Genomic DNA, 25985 nt, shown 5'->3' on the forward strand with positions numbered 1-25985 from the left:
GTATCTCTGCAGTATGTTATAGACAGAGCAGCCAGGTATGTTATATGTTACAGAGCAGCCAGGTAGAGTGGGTATCTCTGTGAGTATGTTATAGACAGTGCAGCCAGGTAGAGTGGGTATCTCTGTATGTTATAGACAGAGCAGCCAGGTATGGGTTCTCTGCGATATGTTATAGACAGAGCAGCCAGGTAGAGTGGGTATCTCTGCAGAGTATGTTATAGACAGAGCAGCCAGGTAGAGTGGGTATCTCTGCAGAGCAGCCAGGTAGAGTGGGTATCTCTGTGAGTATGTTATAGACAGAGCAGCCAGGTTAGACAGTGCAGGGTATGGGTATCTCTGCAGAGTATGGGTATTATATGTTACAGAGCAGCCAGGTAGAGTGGGTATCTCTGCGAGTATGTTATAGACAGAGCAGCCAGGTAGAGTGGGTATCTCTGCGAGTATGTTATAGACAGAGCAGCCAGGTAGAGTGGGTATCTCTGTGAGTATGTTATAGACAGAGCAGCCAGGCAGACAGACCAGGGACTGTGTAGAAGAGGGATAGATGGAAGTGCTTTCCACCATGTTGCAACAGTGCACACGTTTGTAGAATGTTGAATGATTTTGTGTGTGTGCCCGTTCTCACAGTCTTACGGTATTGTTCAGTGGGACTCTATTGGGCATCTGAGTGTAGATTAATCATCAGTTGCAATTGACCTATTTGATTAAACACAAGGATGTCATCATCAGACATTTTGATAAGTGATGCAGTAGTGCAGATACTTTTTAATTTTTTTTATTTTACCTTTATTTTACCTTTATTTTACTAGGCAAGTCAGTTAAGAACAAATTCTTATTTTCAATGACTGCCTAGGAACAGTGGGTTGGCTGCCTGTTCAGGGGCAGAACGACAGATTTGTACCTTGTCACCTTGGGGATTTGAACTTGCAGCCTTCTGGCTACGAGTCCAACACTCTAACTACGAGGTTACCCTGCCGCCCCGGCAGAGATGATATGGATAGACATGGAAACATAAAATGAGTGTAAGCCTTGTCTGATGACTCATTGTCGTCCTAGTCGGGTGAAAGACATTAGGGCCAGAGGTTAAGAACATAGGGAAGAAACACTGTAGTTTACTATGTTGTTAGTACCTGGAAATACCAGACTTGACAAAACACTGTCTCAACCTGGGCCCTCTTCCTCTCTCTCCCTCTCTCTCTCTCTCTCTCGCTCTCTTTTGCTCTCTTGCCCTCTTCTGCCCTCTCTACATAGCTCTCTCTCCTCTCACTCTCTGTTTCTCACTAGGAGTTCAATTATGTGTTGTTTTGAATGGGGGAGAGACAGAGAGAGAGAAACAGAAAGTGAGAGGCTCAGTAGAGAAATCCTTCCAACAATAAGGCTTGCCAGACAGAGTTTCGCTCTGCTCTAGTGAGATCCAGACTACCCAGCCTAGTCTGAGGGAGGTCATCTATGCTACTGGCATGAGAACCAATGGCACCTGGTCTGAACAAATAAGGAGTTCCATTGGAACAGACAAATAACAGGTGCTAAGAGAAATGCTAGTGGCTAGGTCTGTAGAATGAGTCACTGGTTCTCAAACCACAATAGACCCAGTGAGACCTGTTTAGTCAAAGTACATGTCACTTCAAAACCACTTGATTTAACAACGATTCCAGCTCTTGATATTGTAGCACCGTAGACCCTATGTGCCACATTTGAATGGTAATTGCGGGTGTATTATTTGTGACGGTTGGCTAGCTGCTGAAGACAGCATAGGAGAGACTGTAGACAAGGCCCGAGGCATTTCAATGACACACTATTGTTCCTCAGATCCCAGAGAAGTGGTTATTCTCTAAGACACTACCATCTTCCATTATGGATCATTTGCAGTGCAATAAGCCGAACACACTGTTCCTCTGAGCCAAGAGAAGCAGGGTATGCCGTCTATGTCCCATGGAGCAATGGAGAAGTATTCAGTGTGTGTGTGTCTGAGTGTGTTCGTGCGCGTGCGTCTACAGCACTAGGCCAGGGCTGAGCATCTGCTATCCTCCAGGATCAGGTCAGGCGCATTCTGCAAAGTTGTAAATCAATAAAACACAGGGAAGCCAAGGGTAGGGAGATAACAAGAGAGAGAGAGAGAGAGGGAGAGGAGGGAGCAAAACAAGACGCAGATTGGCCACGTTGGTATAATACAGAGAAAACCACACAGACACACACAGCTCTCTGATGACCAATCAGCTTTCTGCTTTCACTGTTGTTTCATTTTCCCATGAGGAGATCACAGGAGCTCATAATTGACATCTCTACTCTTGTCGTTCTCATTATGCTGCACTGGTTTCAGTTAATTAAGGAGGAAGTGTTGGTGGCAAATGTGTTTTATTTTATTGTGCATCTATTATTAGCAATATATTCTGTCCCTCTTTCCACCTTAAATTACCATTTATACTGTTACCTGAACATTACCTGGGAAGAGAAGGATGGAAGCGAGGATAGCACAGAGCAGGATACATTACCTGGGCAGAGAGGGATGGAAGCGAGGATAACAGAGAGGGATGGAAGCCAGGATAACAGAGAGGGATGGAAGCCAGGATAACAGAGAGGGATCGAAGCCAGGTTAACAGAGAGGGATGGAAGCTAGGATAGCAGAGAGGGATGGAAGCTAGGATAGCAGAGAGGGATGGAAGCTAGGATAACAGAGAGGGATGGAAGCCAGGATAACAGAGAGGGATGGAAGCCAGGATAACAGAGAGGGATGGAAGCCAGGATAACAGAGAGGGATAGAAGCCAGGTTAACAGAGAGGGATGGAAGCCAGGATAACAGAGAGGGATGGAAGCAAGGATAACAGAGAGGGATAGAAGCCTTCAGATACAAATCTTCTGTGCTTCCCAAATGGCACTCTATTCCCCATATAATGAAATACTTTTAACCAGAGAGCTATGGGATTCCCTATGGGCCCTGATCAAAAGTTATGTGCTAAGAAGAGAGTAGGCTGCCAATTGGGATGCAGCCATTCAGATGTCTTCAACGTCCTATCTGCTGACTATAAGCCCGTTTCCATAGAGACAGTGGGTGCCTTTAGAGAAACAATGTGGCAGAAAAGAAACACCACAGTCATCACAGTGAAGGTGTCACACACACACACACACAAACACACAGACACACACACGCAAACATATGCATGCACGTGTGCATACACACACACACACACGCCAACATATACATGCACGTGTGCTTACACACACACACACACACACACACACAGCCAACATACACATGCACATGTGCATATATACACACACACACACAAGCACACACACACAGGCACACACACCAACATACACATGCACATGTGCATACACACACACACTCACACACACACACACACACACGCCAACATACACATGCACATGTGCACACACACACACAAGCACACACACACACACACACAGTACAGAGGTGTCTCTTCCACCTCTTTTCCTGCTACAGAGCCGGTGAACGACAGCAGCACTCAGCCTCCCCAAAGGGACAGCCTTCTCTCTGTTCTGTGTTGTGAATCTGGAACAGTAGAGAGTTGGAGGAAACAACCAAATTGTTGAGGGAAATGATTCATTCAATGTGTTTGCAAGGATATCTCTTAAAATATCAATCAAATCAAAATGTATTTGTCACATGCTTCGTAAACAACAGGTGTAGACTGACAGTGAAATGCTTACTTACAGGCTCTTCCCAACAATACAGAGATAAAAAGATAAATAATACAAAAATAAAAACCCAAGGAATAAAAACTCAATGAGTAACTATGGCTATATACACAGGGTACCAGTACTGAGTTGATGTGCAGGGGTACGAGGTTATAACATGGCTATATAAACGGGGTACCAGTACTGAGTTGATGTGCAGGGGTACGAGGTTATAACATGGCTATATACACGGGGTACCAGTACTGAGTTGATGTGCAGGGGTACGAGGTTATAACATGGCTATATACACGGGGTACCAGTACTGAGTTGATGTGCAGGGGTACGAGGTTATAACATGGCCATATACACAGGGTACCAGTACTGAGTTGATGTGCAGGGGTACGAGGTTATAACATGGCTATATACACAGGGTACCAGTACTGAGTTGATGTGCAGGGGTACGAGGTTATAACATGGCTATATACACAGGGTACCAGTACTGAGTTGATGTGCAGGGGTACGAGGTTATAACATGGCCATATACACAGGGTACCAGTACTGAGTTGATGTGCAGGGGTACGAGGTTATAACATGGCTATATACACAGGGTACCAGTACTGAGTTGATGTGCAGGGGTACGAGGTTATAACATGGCTATATACACAGGGTACCAGTACTGAGTTGATGTGCAGGGGTACGAGGTTATAACATGGCTATATACACAGGGTACCAGTACTGAGTTGATGTGCAGGGGTACGAGGTTATAACATGGCTATATACACAGGGTACCAGTACTGAGTTGATGTGCAGGGGTACGAGGTTATAACATGGCTATATACACAGGGTACCAGTACTGAGTTGATGTGCAGGGTAGGTTATAACATGGCTATATAACAGGGTACCAGTACTGAGTTGATGTGCAGGGATACGAGGTTATAACATGGCCATATACACAGGGTACCAGTACTGAGTTGATGTGCAGGGGTACGAGGTTATAACATGGCTATATACACGGGGTACCAGTACTGAGTTGATGTGCATGGGTACGAGGTTATAACATGGCTATATACACAGGGTACCAGTACTGAGTTGATGTGCAGGGGTACGAGGTTATAACATGGCCATATACACAGGGTACCAGTACTGAGGTGATGTGCAGGGGTACGAGGTTATAACATGGCCATATACACGGGGTACCAGTACTGAGTTGATGTGCAGGGGTACGAGGTTATAACATGGCCATATACACGGGGTACCAGTACTGAGTTGATGTGCAGGGGTACGAGGTTATAACATGGCCATATACACGGGGTACCAGTACTGAGTTGATGTGCAGGGGTATGAGGTTATAACATGGCCATATACACGGGGTACCAGTACTGAGTTGATGTGCAGGGGTACGAGGTTATAACATGGCCATATACACGGGGTACCAGTACTGAGTTGATGTGCAGGGGTACGAGGTTATAACATGGCCATATACACGGGGTACCAGTACTGAGTTGATAAGCAGGGGTACGCGGTAATAACTTGGCTATATACACGGGGTACCAGTACTGAGTTGATGTGCAGGGGTACAAGGTTATAACATGGCTATATACACGGGGTACCAGTACTGAGTTGATGTGCAGGGGTACGAGGTTATAACATGGCCATATACACGGGGTACCAGTACTGAGTTGATGTGCAGGTGTATGAGGTTATAACATGGCCATATACACGGGGTACCAGTACTGAGTTGATGTGCAGGGGTACGAGGTAATAACATGGCCATATATACCAGTACTGAGTTGATGTGCAGGGGTATGAGGTTATAAATCAAATGGCCATATACACATTTTATTGATGTGCAGTCACATAACATGGCATATTTAGCAGATGAGTTGATGTGCAGTGTGTAATGAAATAACATTGGCCATCTATACAACAGTGCTGTAGTATCTAAAAACGATTCACAACATTACACACAAATCTAAAAGTAAAATAAGTAAAGTATTCGATTGAGCAACTGAGTTGATGTGCAGTGGCATTGACTAAAATACTGAGTTGATGTGCAATGAGGTTAAACATGGCTATATACATACCAGTACTGAGTATGTGCAGGGGTATGAGGTTATAACATGGCCATGCATATGACATGAGCAAAGCAGCATGTAAACATTATTTAAACATGAAACATTATTAAAGTGACTAGTTTTCCATCGTTACAGCTGCTCCGCTATAGAAAAGAGATGTATGCATGTTTCATATCCCTCTGTTACATATCACTTGTTTCATATCACCTTCTATATCCCTCTATGTTACATATCACTTGTTTCATATCCCTCTATGTTACATATCACTTGTTTCATATCCCTCTATGTTACATATCACTTTTTTCATATCACCTTCTATATCCCTCTATGTTACATATCACTTGTTTCATATCCCTCTATGTTACATATCACTTGTTTCATATCCCTCTGTTACATATCACTTGTTTCATATCCCTCTGTTCCATATCACTTGTTTCATATCCCTCTATGTTAGATATCACTTGTTTGATATCCTTCTATAGTACATATCACTTGTGTTATATATCACATATCACTAACTTAATCGGATTCTTGTGTGGCATTTCCACTTAGAGCAAAGATGGGGGTTTGTGGGGGCAGTGGCATTCGGCAATGTTCATATGTGTGTGCATGCTTCCCCATGTTGAGGTTGCAGATAACCTGGGCCAGGGCAGTTCTGGACTTGACTGCTGTCTGTGGTCCTCTAGGAAGCAGACCACACACAGACAATCAGACCATGTGACTGCCAGACAGCCAGGCCGGTCCAGTTAAGGGGGAGCATGATCATTCTTCTTGGATGGAACAGGAGAGTGACAGAGATAAAGGAATGACGACCGCTCCCCTGGCTGAGTCAGGTCAGACTTCCAGATTCAAATATCCCTAAATGGCTCAATCAGTGTCAGGGGTCGGAGCCACTTCTAAGACCTGTATTCACACTGTGTGGCACAACACGATTTGTTGTGCCACACAGTGTTACCACCACTTACCACCAGTTACCACCAGTTGCCACCAGCTACCACAACTTACCACCAGTTACCACTAGCCACCACCAGTTACCACTAGCTACCACCAATTACCACCAGCTACCACCACTTACCACCATCTACCACCACTTACCACCAGTTACCAGCAGCTACCACTTATTTACAACCAGTTACCATCACTTACCACCACTTACCATCAGTTACCACCAGCTACCACCAGTTACCACCAGCCACCACCAGTTACCACCAGTTACCACCAGCTACCACCAGTTACCACCAGCTACCACCAGTTACCACCAGCTACCACCAGTTACCACCAGCTACCACCAGCTACCACCAGCTACCACCAGTTAGTACCACTTACCACCAGTTACCACCACTTACCACCAGTTACCACTAGTTAGTACCACTTACCACCAGTTACCACCACTTACCACCAGTTACCACCACTTACCACCAGTTACCATCAGTTACCACCACTTACCACCAGTTACCACTAGTTAGTACCACTTACCACCAGTTACCACCACTTACCACCAGTTGCCACCACTTACCACCACTTTCCACCAGTGACCACCACTTACCACCACTTACCACCAGTTGCCAACAGCTACCACAACTTACCACCAGTTACCAGCAGCTACCACTAGTTACAACCAGTTACCACCACTTACCACCACTTACCATCAGTTACCACCAGCTACCACCAGTTACCACCAGCTACCACCAGTTACCAACAGCTACCACCAGTTACCACCAGCTACCACCAGTTACCACCAGTTACCACCAGTTACCACCACTTACCACCAGTTACCATCAGTTACCACCACTTACCACCTGCTACCACCACTTACCACCAGTTACCACTAGTTAGTACCACTTACCACCAGTTACCACCACTTACCACCAGTTGCCACCACTTACCACCACTTTCCACCAGTGACCACCACTTACCACCAGTTGCCACCAGCTACCACAACTTACCACCAGTTACCACCAGTTACCACTAGCTACCACCAGTTACCACCAACTACCACCACTTACCACCATCTACCACCACTTACCACCAGTTACACCAGTTACCACCAGTTACCACAAGCTACCACCAGTTACCACCAGGTACCACCTGCTACCACCACTTACCACAACTTACCACCACTTACCACCAGTTACACCAGCTACCACCAGCTACCACCAGTCATCACCAGCTACCACCAGCTAACACCACTTACCACTAGTTAACACCACTTACCACCACTTACCACCAGTTACCACCACTTACCACCAGTTGCCACCACTTACCACCACTTTCCACCAGTTACCACCACTTTCCACCAGTTACCACCACTTACCACCACTTACCACCAGTTGCCACCATCTACCACAACTTACCACCTGTAACGCCGTTCTTCGTTTGTCGCAAGAAAGTCGGACCGAAATGCAGCGTGTTGGTTACTCATGTTTTTTAATGAAACAAAATGACGAATAAATAAAAATACTGAGACAAATACAAAAACAACAAAACGGAACGTGAAACCTAAATACAGCCTATCTGGTGAAACTACACAGAGACAGGAACAATCACCCACGAAATACACAGTGAAACCCAGGCTACCTAAATACGGTTCCCTATCAGTGACAACAAGAATCACCTGACTCTGATTGAGAACCGCCTCAGGCAGCCAAACCTAAACTAAACACACCCCTAATCAACCACAATCCCAATGCCTACAAAAACCCCAATACGACAATACAGTAACATAAACCCATGTCACACCCTGGCCTGACCAACTAATTAACTAAAACACAAAATACTAAGACCAAGGCGTGACACCACCACTTACCACCAGTTACCACTTCCTACCACCAGTTACCACTAGCTACCACCACTTACCACCAGTTACCACCACTTATCATCAGTTACCACCACTTATCATCAGTTACCACCACTTACCACCAGTTACCACCAGTTACCACCAGTTACCACCAGTTACCAGTTACCACCAGTTACTAGCAGCTACCACCAGCTACCACTAGCTACAACAAGTTACCACCAGCTACCACCAGCTACCACCAGTTTACCAGTTATCCTGTGTGTGTGTATCCTGTTACAGGTGAAAATCATCACTCCCCAATCAATCATCAATCAGAAGACACACCTCCTCATATTTCCTAAACCTATCACAGTTCTTTCCATGGTTTAAAAACCCCATCATTTGTTTGTTCTAGAGCCAGCTCAGCTCAGCCTCTCTGTAAATGCCATGTCTGTACTCTGTGTTTCACTCTCGCTTTGTGTCGTAACCTCTCTTTTGTTTAAGCACCTCATAGCACTTTGTCATCACCTGTGAGTATTGTTTTTGGTTATGGTGTTTGTGTTTGATTGCTGGTGGAAAAGGGGGGAAACAAGACCATGTTACTTTGTTAAATACACTAGTTAGAACTGGGCGGACCACCCACTGTATTTTTGGTTAGTTAGTTAGCTGTTGTTAAAGTAGGCTAGTCTAGCTTAGCTTACCCAGCTCAGCTTTTCCTGCTCCCCCATTACATAAATAAACCTAGAGTTACCACAATAATAATTTGCAGCTAGTCTCATTACCATCCCCCTAGACTGTCGGGCCACCACCAGTTACTAGCAGTTACCACCAGTTACTAGCAGTTACCACCAGTTACTAGCAGTTACCACCAGCTACCAACAACTACCACCAGCCACCACCAGTTACCAACAGCTTCCACCATCTTCTACCAGTTACCACTAGCTATGACCAGTTTATACGAGTTACCACCGGCTACCACCAGTACTGTCATGCTGCTGAACACCTGTCATAGTTATTGTCACATACTGTATGTCATACTACTGTGATGTCAGAGGAAAACAGATCATAGTGGTTGTTGTTTGCAGTAACTCCTTGGTTGTAATATCCCAACTGGACAGTTTAACCAAATAAGGTTTTAAGCTTCAAGTAAAGTGTTACCTTGAACCTTCCTCGGTACATCTTGTATGATTGCTTGTACGGTTGGCCAACATTGTCTGGGACATGTTCTGCATCTTCTTCAAGCAAAGTCTAGCTAAGATCAGATTAATGATGTGTATCTGTAAAGTACCTACAACGCACTAAACTACCATAGAAAATGGCTTCCCTCAGCACTTTAGCCTGCAGCACTAGATTAACGAGCCCCTACATGCCCCAAGGCCTTACTTTCAGTACTTTAGAAAAAGAAGAGATTAATGGATGCTTGGGTGCTCCAACACTACAGAGTAATGGACTACTACCTGGTTGCTCCAACACTACAGAGTAATGGACTACTACCTGGCTGCTCCAACACTACAGAGTAATGGACTACTTCCTGGCTGCTCCAACACTACAGAGTAATGGACTACTACCTGGCTGCTCCAACACTACAGAGTAATGGACTATTAACTAGCTGCTCCAACACTACAGAGTAATGGACTACTACCTAGCTGATCCAACACTACAGAGTAATGGACTACTACCTGGTTGCTCCAACACTAAAGAGTAATGGACTATTACCTGGCTGCTCCAACCCTAAAGAGTAATGGACTATTACCTAGCTGCTCCAACACTACAGAGTAATGGACTACTACCTGGCTGCTCCAACCCTACAGAGTAATGGACTATTACCTGGCTGCTCCAACCCTACAGAGTAATGGACTATTACCTAGCTGCTCCAACACTACAGAGTAATGGACTACTACCTGGCTGCTCCAACACTACAGAGTAATGGGCTACTACCTGGCTGCTCCAACACTACAGAGTAATGGACTACTACCTGGCTGATCCAACCCTACAGAGTAATGGACTACTACCTGGCTGCTCCAACACTACAGAGTAATGGACTACTACCTGGCTGCTCCAACACTACAGAGTAATGGACTACTACCTGGCTGCTCCAACACTACAGAGTAATGGACTACTACCTGGCTGCTCCAACACTACAGAGTAATGGACTATTAACTAGCTGCTCCAACACTACAGAGTAATGGACTACTACCTAGCTGATCCAACACTACAGAGTAATGGGCTACTACCTGGTTGCTCCAACACTAAAGAGTAATGGGCTATTACCTGGCTGCTCCAACACTACAGAGTAATGGACTACTACCTAGCTGCTCCAACACTACAGAGCAATGGACTACTACCTGGCTGCTCCAACCCTACAGAGTAATGGACTATTACCTGGCTGCTCCAACCCTACAGAGTAATGGACTATTACCTAGCTGCTCCAACACTACAGAGTAATGGACTACTACCTGGCTGCTCCAACACTACAGAGTAATGGACTACTACCTGGCTGCTCCAACACTACAGAGTAATGGACTACTACCTGGATGATCCAACACTACAGAGTAATGGTCTACTACCTGGCTGCTCCAACCCTACAGAGTAATGGACTACTACCTGGCTGCTCCAACACACTACAGAGTAACACTACAGTAATGGACTACTGGACTAATGGACTACCTGGCTGCTCCAACCCTACAGAGTAATGGACTATTACCTAGCAGCTCCAACACTACAGAGTAATGGACTACTACCTGGCTGCTCCAACACTACAGAGTAATGGACTACTACCTGGCTGCTCCAACACTACAGAGTAATGGACTATTTCCTAGCTGCTCCAACACTACAGAGTAATGGACTACTACCTAGCTGCTCCAACACTACAGAGTAATGGCCTACTACTTGGCTGCTCCAACCCTACAGAGTAATGGACTATTACCTGGCTGCTCCAACCCTACAGAGTAATGGACTATTGCCTAGCTGCTCCAACACCACAGAGTAATGGACTACTACCTGGCTGCTCCAACACTACAGAGTAATGGACTACTACCTGGCTGATCCAACCCTACAGAGTAATGGACTACTACCATCTGGCTGCTCCAACACTACTGAGTAATGGACTACTACCTGGCTGATCCAACCCTACAGAGTAATGGACTACCATCTGGCTGCTCCAACACTACAGAGTAATGGACTACTACCTGGCTGATCCAACACTACAGAGTAATGGTCTACTACCTGGCTGCTCCAACACTACAGAGTAATGGACTACTACCTAGCTGCTCCAAAACTACAGTGTAATGGGCTACTACCTGGCTGATCCAACACTACAGAGTAATGGTCTACTACCTTGCTGCTCCAACCCTACAGAGTAATGGACTATTACCTAGCTGCTCCAACACTACAGAGTAATGGGCTCTGATACATGTGGTAAAGAGATCAATGGACTGCAGACAGTGGGGAAAATAACAAGGACGCCGTCACTGGTGCACATAAAAATGACATGATATTGCGAACTGAATATTCGTCAAATCCTTCATGATTTTTGTCTTCTAACAGGCCCACAATGTTCTTATAAAAATCTGATTTGGGTATATTTGGCTGTTTTCTCTGAATATTTTTTCGATATTGTCCTTTTGAGGGTTAGAAAAAAAGGCTGAATTCTAATCCCTGTTCATATAAATTGTTAGCATAGCTAGCATATAGATAGCGGTGCTGGTATTTGAAGCCATTTTTAAGTGTAATGCAGTTGATTAGTGAAGATGACATGAACATACAACCATACAAGCATTATATTGAGATTTTTACCCCAAAATAGTATGAAATACACACAGAAACAATAGCCTAAGTGTAGGCAAATTTTGATTGGGGAAAAGAGGAGATTCTGAATCTTTCCCCCATGGGGAAACGTGTGTTTGGTGTTGCCAATGCATTTCCATTGTTTTGGCCGAGTTCAATCGATAAATTTACCGCATCTATGCTTGTGTCACGCCCTGACCTTAGTTAGCTTTGTTTTCTTTATTATTTTTGTTAGGTCAGGGTGTAACGAGGGTGGTTTGTTTTGTTTTTGTATTGTCTAGGGGTTTTTGTATGTCTAGGTGTTTATATGTCTGTGGTTGCCGAGATTGATTCTCAATCAGAGGCAGCTGTTTATCATTGTCTCTGATTGGGGACGATATTTAGGTAGCCATATTCCTTGGGTAGTTTGTGGGTTCTTATTCTATTTTTAGTTGCCTGTCTGCATTAGCCATGTTAGCGTCACGGTTCGTTTAGTTGTTTTGTTAGTTTTGTTCAGTGTTCTTTCTTGAATAAAGAAGTATGTATGCGTAGCACGGTGCGCCTTGGTCTCCTCCATATGACGACAGTGACAGCTTGTATACTAGAGTGTGTGCGACGCCCTAGTCGTATTATATTGTGTTTGTCTTCATTTATTTGGTCAGGCCAGGGTGTGACATGGGTTTATTGTGGTGTGTTTTGTCTTGGGGTTTTGTTGGGTGTTGGGTGTGTGGCTTAGTGGGGTTATCTAGCAAAGTCTATGGCTGTCTGGAGTGGTTCTCAATCAGAGGCAGGTGTTTATCGTTGTCTCTGATTGGGAACCATATTTAGGCAGCCATATTCTTTGAGTATTTCGTGGGTGATTGTTCCTGTCTCTGTGTTTGTTGTTCACCAGATAGGCTGTATAGGTTTCCACGTTCCGTTTGTCGTTTTGTATTGTTAGTTATTTCATGTCGAGTTCCCTTTCATTAAAGAACATGAATAACCACCATGCTGCATTTTGTTCCGCTTCTCCTTCGACAGACGAGAACCGTTACATTCCCAATAATATATTTACACTGCCATCTTAATATATATTTTTACTGGCATGGGACTGAGGTTAGGCTGAGTGTCTTAATCCAAGTAATGACACGATATATATTTTTGTAAGTCTCTCATGTAGCCCGCATTAGATTGCTACTGTTAACTGGTCTCTGAGAGAGAGAATCAGAGTGTGAGAGAGGCCACAAACCACACCATAAATGTATAATGTTATTGGATTCCGACCGGGTCAAGATGTTGACTTGCACACTAATCCAACCTGGAATACATTTGCCTAATGGCTTCTGCATTCATTTAAGGTTTGTTTTACAGGCTTACCTTTGTCTCAGCTGTGACATACAGTTCCGAAAGAAAATACTCATACCCTTGACTTAATCCATGTTGTTTTATAGTCTGTTTTACAGTCTGAATTGAAAATATACTTAACCTAAAAAAATAAACACAACATGTAACAATTTCAATGATTTTACTGACTTGCAGTGAATCAGTCAATTGAAATAAATTCTTTAGGCCCTAATATATGGATTTCACATGACTGGGCAGGGGCGCAGCCATGGATTGGCCTGGGAGGCCATAGGCCCTAGTACTTGGGAGGAGGCCCAGCCAATCAGAATGGATTGTTGTTTTTTTTACCACAGAAGAGCTTTATTACAGACATAAATAGTCTTCAGTTTCCTCGGCTATCTGGATGGTCTCAGATGATCCCGCAGGTGAAGAAGCCAGATATGGCGGTCCAAGGCTGGCGTGGTTACACAGGGTCTGCGGCTGTGATGGCAAATTGGCAAATTCTCTAAAACGACATTGATGGAGGCTTATGGTAGAGAAATTAACATTCACTTCTCTTGCAACAGATCTGGTGGACATTCTTGCACTAAGCATGCCAATTTCACGCTCCCTCAAAACTTGAGACATCTGTGGTGTTGTATGTGTCAAAACTGCACATTTTAGAGTGGCCTTTTTATGTCCCCAGTGAAGGTCCATCTGTGTAATGATCATGCTGTTTATTCAGCTTCTTGATACGTCAGGTTGATGGATTATCTTGGCAAAGGAGAAATGCTCACTAACAGTGATGTAAACAAATTGGTGCAACCATTTATTTTGTAAAAAAATATATATATATATATTTTTTTTGACCAATATTTCCTCTCCAATTGGTAGTTACAGTCTTGTCTCATCACTGCAACTCCCGTACGGACTCGGGAGAGGCGAAGGTTAACCCGGAAGCCAGCCACACTAATGTGTCGGACGAAACACTGTGCACCTGGCAACCTTGTCAGTGTGCACTGCACCCCGCCGGCAAAAGGAGTCACCAGCGAGCAATGGGACAAGGACATCCCTGCCAGCCAAACCCTCCCCTTACCCAGACGACACTGGGCCAATTGTGCACTGCCCCATGGGTCTCCCGGTTGTGGCTGGCTGTGACAGAGCCTGGACTCGAATCCAGAATCTCTAGTGACCACTGCATCACTCGGGAGGCCCATTTGTGCACAACATTTAATATAAATTAGGTTTTTGTGCATATGGAACATTTCTGGGATCTTTTATTTCAGCTCATGGAACATAAACACAACACTTTAGATGTTTTGTAAATTTATTGATGATGAAATACAAAAATATTGAATGTACATAATTATTCACACACCAATACATGTAAGAATCTCCTTTGGCAGTGATTACAGCTGTGAATATTTCTCAATACATCTCTAAGAGCTTTGCACACCTGGATTGCACATTTAAATATTATTCTTAAAAAACTTCAAGCTCTGTCAAGTTGGTTCTTGATCATTGCTAGAAAACAATTTTCAAGTCATGCCATATATCTTCAAACAGATTTAAGTCACAATTAGCCTACTCGGGAACATTCAATCTGGTCTTGGTAAGCAACTCTAGTGTATATTTGGCCTTGTTTTAGGTTATTGTCCAGCTTATTCTCCTGCTGTCAATTTGTCTTTCAGTGTCTGGTGGAAAGAAGACCATGTTTGTCTCTAGGATTTTGCCTGTGCTTAGCACTATTCCTTGTCGATGACAAGCATACAGTGCTTTGCAAAAGTATTCACCACTGGGCATTTTTCCTATATTTTCCTATGTTGCATTACCACCTGTAATTTAAATGGATTTTTATTTGGATTTCATGTAATGGACATACAAAATAGTCCAAATTGGTGAAGTGAAAAAAATGACAAAAAATGTGAAAAAGAAAAAAGGGAAAAGGGGTGCGTGTGAATTCACATGGCTATGAAGCCCCGAGATCTGGTGCAACCAATTACCTTCAGTAGTCATATCATTAGTTCAATAAAGTCCACCTACTGTATGTGCAATCTAAGTGTCACATGATCTCAGTATATATACACCTGTTTTGAAAGGCCCCAAAGTCTGCCACACCACTAAGCAAGGGGCACCATCAAGGAAGTGGCACAATGAAGACCAATGAGCTCTCCAAAACAGGTCAGGTTGTGGAGAAGTACAGCTCAATAAAAAAATCTGATACTTTGAACCACTGTACCCATAACATGATAAAACCACAACCATGCTTGAAAATGTGAAGTGGTACTTAGTGACATGTTTGATTTGCCAAATACATACAGTAGCACTTTTTCAGGACAAAGTTCATTTATTTGCAGGGGGAGTCCATACAACTTAGTATGTTATTTGTTAATAAGGGATACTTCACAATTTTGGCAATGTGGCCCTTCATTTACTTCCCCAGAGTTAGATGAACTGAAGCATGAAAGAAGTTAGCGGTAGTTTCACAAGCTGATGCTAACAAGCATTAGTGAAATGGCTGGAAGTCTATGGGTATCTGCTAGCATGCTAACATATCCATAGACATCCAACGCTAGTTAATAAAGGGCCTCTTTCAAAATCCTGAAGTACATTTTTACTCCTGAATTTATTTAGGCTTGCCATAACAAAGAGATTGAATACGTTGACAAGACATTTAAGCTTTTCATGTTTGTTTTTATTTGTAAACATTTCAAAACAAACCATTCCACTTTTACATTATGGGGTAGTGTGTAAGCCAGTGACACAAATCACAGTTAAGCCACTTACAAAGTGGAAAAAGTCAAGGGGTGTGTATACTGTCTGAAGGGACTGTATCTATGTGAGGCTGATTTAGATAAGATGGGTCAAAGATGTGTCATATGGTAGGGAAAGCTACTGTATACTCTATTTTCAGAAGCATCACTGGCTAATTTCACTTCTTGAGATTGGAATTGAAATATGTTATTTCCTGAACATACAACATGACAGCCTATTCTGGTTGTAAAGCCATGAAGTACAGTGTAGACGATCATCCTCATATGGGGCACTATGTAGGAGAACAGACCGAAAGACGGAGGCCCGAGGGAGATGTATTGATCACCGTTCGCACGTCTTGCCTGTCTGTCTGTTGGTGCCTCCTCTGTGTAGCTGCAGGAGGGGGAGTGTCAGGATCCCCCTCCAGAAAAACAAATCACGTCGGCTTGGTGATGGATGTGGCAATCCATGAATCCGCCGGGCTCTGCCATCTGGCCGGGCTGACACTGGGCTGACACTGTATATCAGACTCATGCACAGCAAATTAAATTTACATTTGGACGGCTTCCCCAGGCAGGCCTCAATGAGCCTCACCGAGCACAGATGTACCAAAAAAATTAAACAAACCAAGCCTCTACTTTCTCTCTCTGCCACAAACCTCTGACCAGGTCTGCTAGCTACTTGAAGGTCATGATAATGTTAGAAATGTTATGGTTGACATTAGACAAAGAAACCACCAAACACAGATGTACCGAAATCAAAAACCCTCCCGATGGTGTGGGACCTTGGGTGTGGGACAGTGGAGGCTGCTGAGCGGAGGACGACTCATAATAATGGAGTGAATGGTATCAAACAAATGGTTTTCATTCCAGCCATTCCTTTCCATTCCAGCCATTATTATGAGTCGTCTTCCCCTCAGCAGCCTCCATTGGTGTGGGACTTACGCTGTGGGACGTTGTGTGTGTGGGATGGCGAAGTCACGATGGTTGAACATACAGTCGTGGCCAAAGGTTTTGAGAATGACACAAATATTAATTTCCACAAAGTTTGCTGCGTCATTGTCTTTATATATTTTGTCAGATGTTACTATGGAATACTGAAGTATAATTACAAGCATTTCAAGTGTCAAAGGCTTTTATTGACAACTACATGAATTTGATGCAAAGAGTCAATATTTGCAGTGTTGACCCTTGTTTTTCAAGACCTCTGTAATCCACCCTGGCATGCTGGTAATTAACTTCTGGGCCACATTCCTGACTGGTTGCAGCCCATTCTTGCATAATCAATGCTTGAGTGCTTGAGTGTGTCAGAATTTGTGGCTTTTTGTTTGTCCGCCCGCCTCTTGGGGATTGACGACAAGTTCCTAATGGGATTAAGGTCCGGGGAGTTTCCTGGCCATGGACCCAAAATATCGATGCTTTGTTCCCCGAGCCACTTCGTTATCACTTTTTCCTAATGGCAAGGTGCTCCATCATGCTGGAAAAGGCATTGTTCGTCACCGAACTGTTCCTGAATGGTTGGGAGAAGTTGCTCTCGGAGGATGTGTTGGTACCATTCTTTATTCATGGCTGTGTTCTTAGGCAAAATTGTGAGTGAGCCCACCTCCTTGGCTGAGAAGCAAACCCACACATGAATGGTCTCAGGATGCTTTACTGTTGGCATGACACAGGACTGATGGTAGCGCTCACCTTGTTTTCTCTGGACAAGCTTTATCACTCTTCATAACATTCTGGAGTATATGCAAATTGCCATCATACAAACTGAGGCAGCAGACTTTGTGAAAATGTATATTTGTTTTGTTCTCAAAACTTTTGGCCACGACTGTAGAGTATAGGAACAGTGTATTACATCCCACCAAGTTTGTTCTTATTGTTATATGACCCCTGTAGAACATTTTTTATATACTTTGTGTAATTTTTGGGGGATAAAATATTGAATTTGGCCTTTACTACTATAGCCCATTGAAACCCATTGAATAACACATTCGTGAATGGCAAAAAAAAGTATCATAAGAAATACGATTTGGAAGTGTCTGTCCTATATTTAGGAGATAGACGAAAGCTCAGGAAATGAATATATTTTTTGGGGACACAAATTTAAGCTCTAATTTTAATTGGGCACAAAATAACCTCAATTCCTCCATTAATTTGTATGGGTTACCTTCAGTTGAGTCCGGTGACACTTTGGTTGCAGAGCAGACTGATTATAGGCACGTCTCATGGTCTGACAAACACTGCTGTAGTTCAGCCACTTTCCTCCGCAAATGCGGAAGGCCGATATGGTGGAATGAGACGCAGCCCACGTAAGAAAACATATCTCTAGTTTAAACTGATGGATTTTGATGGGAATTATTTTATTATGTTACGTAGATTGACACACCTAAAATATATAATATTGACTTTCTATCACAAGTCTGCTCTTTGGGCCATCCAATATTTTTGTTTCTATCTGCCAGCAGTCTGTTCCCTCTAAATGTCAGTGGTGTTTGATGGCACTAAACAATCCCTCTAAATGTCAGTGGTGTTTGATGGCACTAAACAATCCCTCTAAATGTCAGTGGTGTTTGGTGATGGCACTAAACAATCCCTCTAAATGTCAGTGGTGTTTGGTGATGGCACTAAACAATCCCTCTAAATGTCAGTGGTGTTTGGTGATGGCACTAAACAATCCCTCTAAATGTCAGTGGTGTTTGGTGATGGCACTAAACAATCCCTCTAAATGTCAGTGGTGTTTGATGGCACTAAACAATCCATCTAAATGTCAGTGGTGTTTGGTGATGGCACTAAGCAATCCCTTGGAGGGCTATTTGTTTCCGCACACTGGCTGTGCCTTAGTATGAGCTTAGTTCGAGTTGACAGTAAGCGCTGTGAACTTTACCCTCTATTGTTCCTCGATAATCAAATCTAATTTCGGTAAGGACAATAGTGTCGCCTGGAAAACAGAGGCAGCAGTAGCAGCTGGTATTTGTGGCCGTTGGCCGACTACAACTGTATTTGACAGATAAATCCCCCAGCTAAGCAGTATGAGTTTCCATGATTCCATTCCAATCTGTCATTCTCTCCGGATTTGTTCATTCAAACCGTTTAGATTCCAGGATTGATAGTGTGATGGGTTTGGAGGTGTGGATTGGAACAACAATTTTTCTCAGTTAACTGTTAAACTGCCTCTCTCTCTCTCTCTCTCTCTCTCTCTCTCGCTCTGTCTCTCTCTCTACCCTGCAGTCTCTCATATCCAGTCAGCTATTCAGTATCCTCAATGCATGTGGGTAGAAACGGTTTCAGTGCCTGGGTGTCTGGGCCTTAAAGGGAGTGCGATATTAACCTGTTTTCTACTTAACCAGAGTCAGATGAACTCGTTGATACCATTTGTATGTCTCCAGTATAAAGGAAATTAGAGGTAGTTTCGCAGCCAATGTAAACTAGCTTTAGCGCAATGACTGAAGTCTACAAGAGCAGCTAGCATCCATGAATGTATCTAATAGCTTAATTGCCTGAATCTGTCCCTATGGTATCATCTGCTGGATGGTGAAAACACTTCATGACCTGGTTGACTGGGGTTCTTCATTATTCTGCTGTTTGTTTACCCTGCTCTCATTCCTAACACTCTCTTTTTCTCTCTGCTCCCTCCAGACGACGGACGATCTGCCGGTGGCATCTGCGGAGTGTCCGAGCGATGACGAGGACATTGATCCCTGTGAGCCGAGCTCAGGTGGGTTAGGTTAGTCATCTCTTTTTATTCCTTCTGTCTCTGGGTGTCGCTGTCAGTCTCTCACCGTACCGCCAGTCTGTCTCTCACCGTACCGCCAGTCTGAGTCTCGCACAGTACTGTCAGTCAGTCTCTCACGTTACCGCTAGTCAGTCTCTTGCTGTACCGCAAGTCAGTCAGTCAGTCTCTCACCATACCGCCAGTGAGTCAGTCTCTCACCGTACCGCCCGCCAGTCAGTCAGTAGTCAGTCTCTCACTGTACCGTCAGTCAGTCAGTCAGTCTCTCACTGTGCCTCCAGTTAGTCAGTCAGTCTCTCACCATAGCGCCAGTCAGTCAGTCTCTCACCGTACCGCCAGTCAGTCAAATAGTCAGTCAGTCTCTCACCGTACTGTCAGTCAGTCTCTCACCATACCGCTAGTCAGTCTCTCACCGTACTGCTAGTCAGTCAGTCAGTCAGTCAGTCAGTCTCCCACTGTACCGCCAGTCAGTCAGTCTCTCACCGTACCGCCCGCCAGTCAGTCAGTCTCTCACCGTACCGCCCGCCAGTCAGTCAGTCAGAAGACAGTCTCACACCGTACCGCCAGTCAGTCAGTCTCTCACCGTACCGCCCGCCAGTCAGTCAGTCAGAAGACAGTCTCACACCGTACCGCCAGTCAGTCAGTCTCTCACCGTACCGCCCGCCCGCCCGCCCGCCAGTCAGAATACAGTCTCACACCATACCGCCAGTCAGTAAGTCTCTCTCCGTACCGCCAGTCAGTCAGTTAGTCAGTCAGTCTCTCACCGTACCGCCAACCAGTCAGTCAGAAGACAGTCTCACACCGTACCGCCAGTCAGTCAGTCTCTCACCATACCGCCAGTCAGTCAGTTAGTCAGTCAGTCTCACACCGTACCGCCAGTCAGTCAGTCTCTCACCGTACCGCCAGTCAGTCAGTCAGAAGGCAGTCTCTCACCGTACCACCAGTAAGTCAGTCAGTCAGTCAGTCTCTCACCGTACCGCCAGTCAGTCAGTCAGAAGACAGTCTCACACCGTACCACCAGTCAGTCAGTCTCTCACCGCACCGCCAGTCAGTCAGTCAGAAGACAGTCTCACACGTACCGCCAGTCAGTCAGTCTCTCACCGTACCGCCAGTCAGTCAGTCAGTCAGTCTCTCAACGTACTGCCCACCAGTCATTCAGAAGACAGTCTCACACCGTACCGCCAGTCAGTCAGTCTCTCACCGTACCGCCAGTCAGTCAGTCAGTCAGAAGACAGTCTCACACCGTACCGCCAGTCAGTCAGTCAGTATCTCACCGTACCGCCAGTCAGTCAGTCAGGAGACAGTCTCACACCGTACCGCCAGTCAGTCAGTCACCATAATTTGCAAATAAATTCATAAAAAATCCTACAATGTGATTTTCTGGATTTTTTTCTTCTCATTTTGTCTGTCATAGTTGTAGTGTACCTATGATGAAAATTACAGGCCTCTCTCATCTTTTTCAGTGGGAGAAGTACTTTTTTGCCCCACTGTATGTAAGGTCTTTTTAATTGGGCTAAGGCAGGCAATTGCAAAACATTGTAACAGTATTTGTGATTGCCTTCTCAACTCCGCATCGCTTACTTTAATGTGGGCCTACTAAGTCAATTGTAAATTAGTCTGACATAATGTCTCATATCTCACCACCACTAATGAGATGGGTGTCCTTGATGCATGTCAGCTTCTCAAAGACAGGGGGCGTGGTCAACAGTGCGCACCTCATCTCTCCTGTCACATCCAACCTGGATTGTTATTTGTTTTTACTGTAGACAAGAGCATTGAATCAGTGTACCATGAGTTGTAATGCTTGGAGGCAGATGACACAGTATTCCATTTGTCAGAAACTCCTCCATAGTGAACCATGAATGCGTTGTCTGCAGCATTTAGTGACCAGGTAGGCCAGTTGAGAACAGGTTTTCAGTTACAACTGCGATCTGGCCAAATAAAGCAAAGCAGTGCGACAAAAACAACACAGAGTTACACATGGGATAAACAAACGTACAGTCAATAACACCATAGAAAAATCTGTATACAATGTGTGCAAATGACGTGAAGAGGTAAGGCAATAAATAGTGGCGAAGTAATTACAATTTAGCAATTAACACTGGAGTGATATATAGGCAGATGTGGATGTGCAAGTAGAAATACTGGTATGCAAAAGAGCAGAAAATCAAATATGGGGATGAGGTAGGTAGTTGGTTGGATGGGGTATTTACAGATGGGCTGTGTACAGTTGCAGCGATCGGTAAGCTGCTCTTACTGTCACGTTCTGACCTTAGTTCTTTTGTTATGTCTTTGTTTTAGTATGGTCAGGACGTGAGTTGGGGTGGGTAGTCTATGTTCCCTTTTCTATGTTGTGGTTATGTGTTTGGCCTGGTATGGTTCTCAATCAGAGGCAGGTGTCGTTTGTTGTCTCTGATTGAGAATCATACTTAGGTAGCCTTTTCCCACCTGTGTTTTGTGGGTGATTATTCTTCCGTGTAAGTGTTTGTTCCACAAGGGACTGTTTTGTTCGTTTAGTTTATTCATGTTGTTATTTTGTATTTCAGTGATCAGGCAAATAATCATCATGAACACGTACACGATGCGCATTGGTCCGATATTTCCTACTCCTCCTCAGGCGAGGAGGACGACGATCGCTACACTTACAGCTGACACTTAAAGTTAGTGAGGGAGATATATAAGTCTCCAATTTTTGCCATTCATTCCAGTCATTGGCAGCAGAGACCTGGGAGGAAAGGCAGTCAAAGGAAGTGTTGGCTTAGGGGATGACCAGTGAAATATACCTGCTTGAGTGCGTGCTATGGGTGGGTGTGGCTATGGTGACCAGTGAGCTGAGATAAGGCGGAGACTTACCTAGCAAAGACTTATAGATGACCTGGAGCCAGTGGGTTTAGCGACGGATATGTACTGAGGACCTGCTAACCAGAGAGCTCGATCAGCTGTTCGATTTCACTGACCGGCATGTCAACTGAGCTGGGATCACAGTCCAATAGATTTAGCTTATTCCCCTGCATGCTTGTATTCAGTTTCCCAAATATGTCTGTTACATAGGCAAGGAAACAGATTTTAATTTCATTACAATGTCAACAGTCTGTTTTTTACATCTATTGTGAATGAAAACAGTTTCACTCAATTCAAAAATATTTCCAATGCTCCCCCTTGACAACCACCAGGCCTCTGTGTGAAATAGAACATTGTCATGCTTTGATCCCATATCTCCACATAGTTATGCGAAAATGCGTTCGGCAACCTAGTTGAATGTTCAAGCTGCATATCTCCAAGTTCTGCGCTCAGCTCTTTGCTGCCAGTGATCTCGGTGTATCTGTTATAGCTCAGTGGGTGTATCATACAATGTGTCCATGTGGCAGAGGGAGATATATTCACATCGAGAGTGCAGAGGCCTACCTGCCGTCCAGTGGTAGAAAAAGTAGCCAATTGTCATACTTGAGTAAAACTAAAGATACCTTATTTGAAAATGACTTAAGTAAAAGTGAAAGTCACCTAGTAACATCCTACTGGTCTACTTAGTCTAACAGTATTTGGTTTTAAATATACTTAATTATCAAAGTAAAAATTTGAATAATTTCAAATTCCTTATATTAAGCAAACCAGACAGCACCATTTTCTTTTAATTTGTATTAATTTATGATAGCCAGGGGCACACTCCAACACTCAGACATAATTTACAAACAAAATATGTTTAGAGAGTCTGCCCTATGGATGACCAGGGATGTTCTCTTGATAAGTGTGTGAATTAGACAATTTCCCTGTCCTGCTAAGCATTCGAAATGTCATTTTTGGGTGTCAGGGAAAAATGTATGGAGTAGAAAGTACATAGTTTTCTTTAGGAATGTAGTGAAGTAAAATTTGTCAAACATATAAATAGCAAAGTAAAGATACTCCAAAAAACTACTTCAGTAGTACTTTAAAGTATTTTTACTTACTTAAGTACTTTACAACACTGCTGCCGTCTCGTGATAGACGGAGTCCCATCTGTGCAAAAGCTCACCATTCGATCCCAGGGAATCTGTTTTTTCGTCAGTATAGCCATGCAGTGCACTTAACATCCCCTGTGTCGTGTCATGCTCGGGAATCGTGCGACAGAACAATATGTCCTTGTGAATTGCATCCCCTGACATGTAACGAGCAAAAGTCAATTCATGGGCATCTCTGCCCTCACAGCTGAAGTCCATTTGGAGAGCATAACCTGGGGAGTTTTTAAGACGTTCAGTCAGTCTCATCTTGATTGCTATCTATGGCATAAATAGATGATTATGGGTCTTGTCCCATCTGTTAATCATTGTGCGCATGTGTTATTTATTCGAGGTACTCGTCGCTCTTCTCTTTTGGGTTCCAGCCCTGTGTTTTGTTACGTGCTTGTTTGGTCTTCGTCCCCGTGCCTTTACACGACACAACGTAATGTGGGCTTAATACAAGTTCCTATTACGCATTCCTGCGCCTGTCTCCCGAATCATTTATATTTAAGGACACAAAGGTTTGAACACCTTCTCATTCAAGGGGTCTTCTTTATTTTTACTATCTTCTACATTGTAGAATAATAGTGAAGGCATAAAAACTATGAAATAAGACATATGGAATCATGTAATAACCAAAAAAGTGTCAAACAAATATATTTTAGAGTTTAGATTCTTCAAAGTAGCCACCCTTTGCCTTGATGATAGCCTCACTAAGCTACGGTCACTGTGGGGACGACATCATCGATGCACTTCTTGATGAAGCCGGTGACTGAGGTTGTATACTCCTCAATGTCATTGGATGAATCCCAGAACATATTCCAGACCGTCATTTTAAAAACCCTTCGCTGGTTCCGCCATGAGTGTGTAGAGCTAGTTTAATTGTTTTTGTGAAATGCTCCCCGGTTGGCGAGTCAGGTGCCAACTGTCATTAATTCCTGTAAACGCATAACAGCCAGCCAGTCGGACTAGTATCCTGTTGTGTCACATACATCAGCCCTTATGAGGTGCTGATTACTTACACATAACATCTTTAGTTGTATTGTCATTGTTTTAGGATGGTCTCCTAGGAAAACACGCACGCACATACACACACACACATAAACTTACTTTCTCTCTCTCACACACACTCTCTCTCGCTCACACTCTCTCTCTCACACTCTTTCTCTCTCTCGCTCTCTCTCTCTGTGTCTCTCTCTCTCTTTCAAACACACGCACATGGCACAGGAAAGCAAACCAACAAACACCATCTTAACAGTAGCTGTTCTCTAAAACAACACAACTGGTGATGAAGCCAACTCTTTTCAAACAAACTCCTTTTAGTTCAGGATCAAGGATGTGTTTACTGATAGTCTATAACGTTCTTTGTTTACCGTTTCACTCTGCAGAGTTAAACTGTACATAAAATATCCCGGCCCCCCAAAAATCGGATTGCTTTACCAGCCATAATAAATACATTCTTAAGGTTATGACTTGCCCTCAATTCCAGGTACTGTAAGCGAATTGTAAATAAATGGAATTGTACTGTTTACTTCCTGCTACAGCTGCTAGGGAAGGAGGCTTTGACACAACTTGCCCTATCTATTCATATGGTACTAAACAACACATTGCCTGTCTATGTCTACATTTCTCAAGAAGTTAAATGCTTGTTTTGTAATCTTACAAATAGACACAGTAAAATGTGCTAGACAGCACTACTTTAAGCTACATAACCACAATGTATATTGAACATAAACATCCACATTTCTCGAACAAATCGTGGGTCAAAATTATGTTTATGATGTTCCTATTAAACAACCTGGGATTGAATCTACCAACTTTGCCAAAGACAGCAAGTGCTTCCCTTCAGTATTGAGGGATTTCCTAACCTGCTGGATTGAGTGGATTAAGCGCAAGGCAAAACAGTTTGTTTCCAATCCAAGGCCGTAGGTCTCTCTGTATCGATCTTTACGCAGT

The 25985-nt window shown here is 43.9% G+C and overlaps 1 protein-coding gene across 6 annotated transcripts in view; it reads left to right on the forward strand.

Moving 5' to 3' along the window:
- LOC135511864 (neurexin-1a-like) overlaps positions 1-25985 on the forward strand; it is a 918691-nt gene that overhangs the window by 842765 nt on the left and 49941 nt on the right. For 4 of the 6 annotated variants that reach the window (XM_064933362.1, XM_064933358.1, XM_064933359.1 and 1 more), the window contains one exon: positions 19962-20049. In XM_064933362.1, coding sequence (XP_064789434.1) covers positions 19962-20049 — 88 coding nt within the window. The remainder of the gene's footprint in view (positions 1-19961; positions 20050-25985) is intronic. The other 2 variants (XM_064933363.1, XM_064933364.1) reach the window with 1 other exon arrangement.

This window comes from Oncorhynchus masou, chromosome 24, assembly GCF_036934945.1.
Source record: "Oncorhynchus masou masou isolate Uvic2021 chromosome 24, UVic_Omas_1.1, whole genome shotgun sequence".
NCBI classification, from domain to species: Eukaryota; Metazoa; Chordata; class Actinopteri; order Salmoniformes; family Salmonidae; genus Oncorhynchus; species Oncorhynchus masou.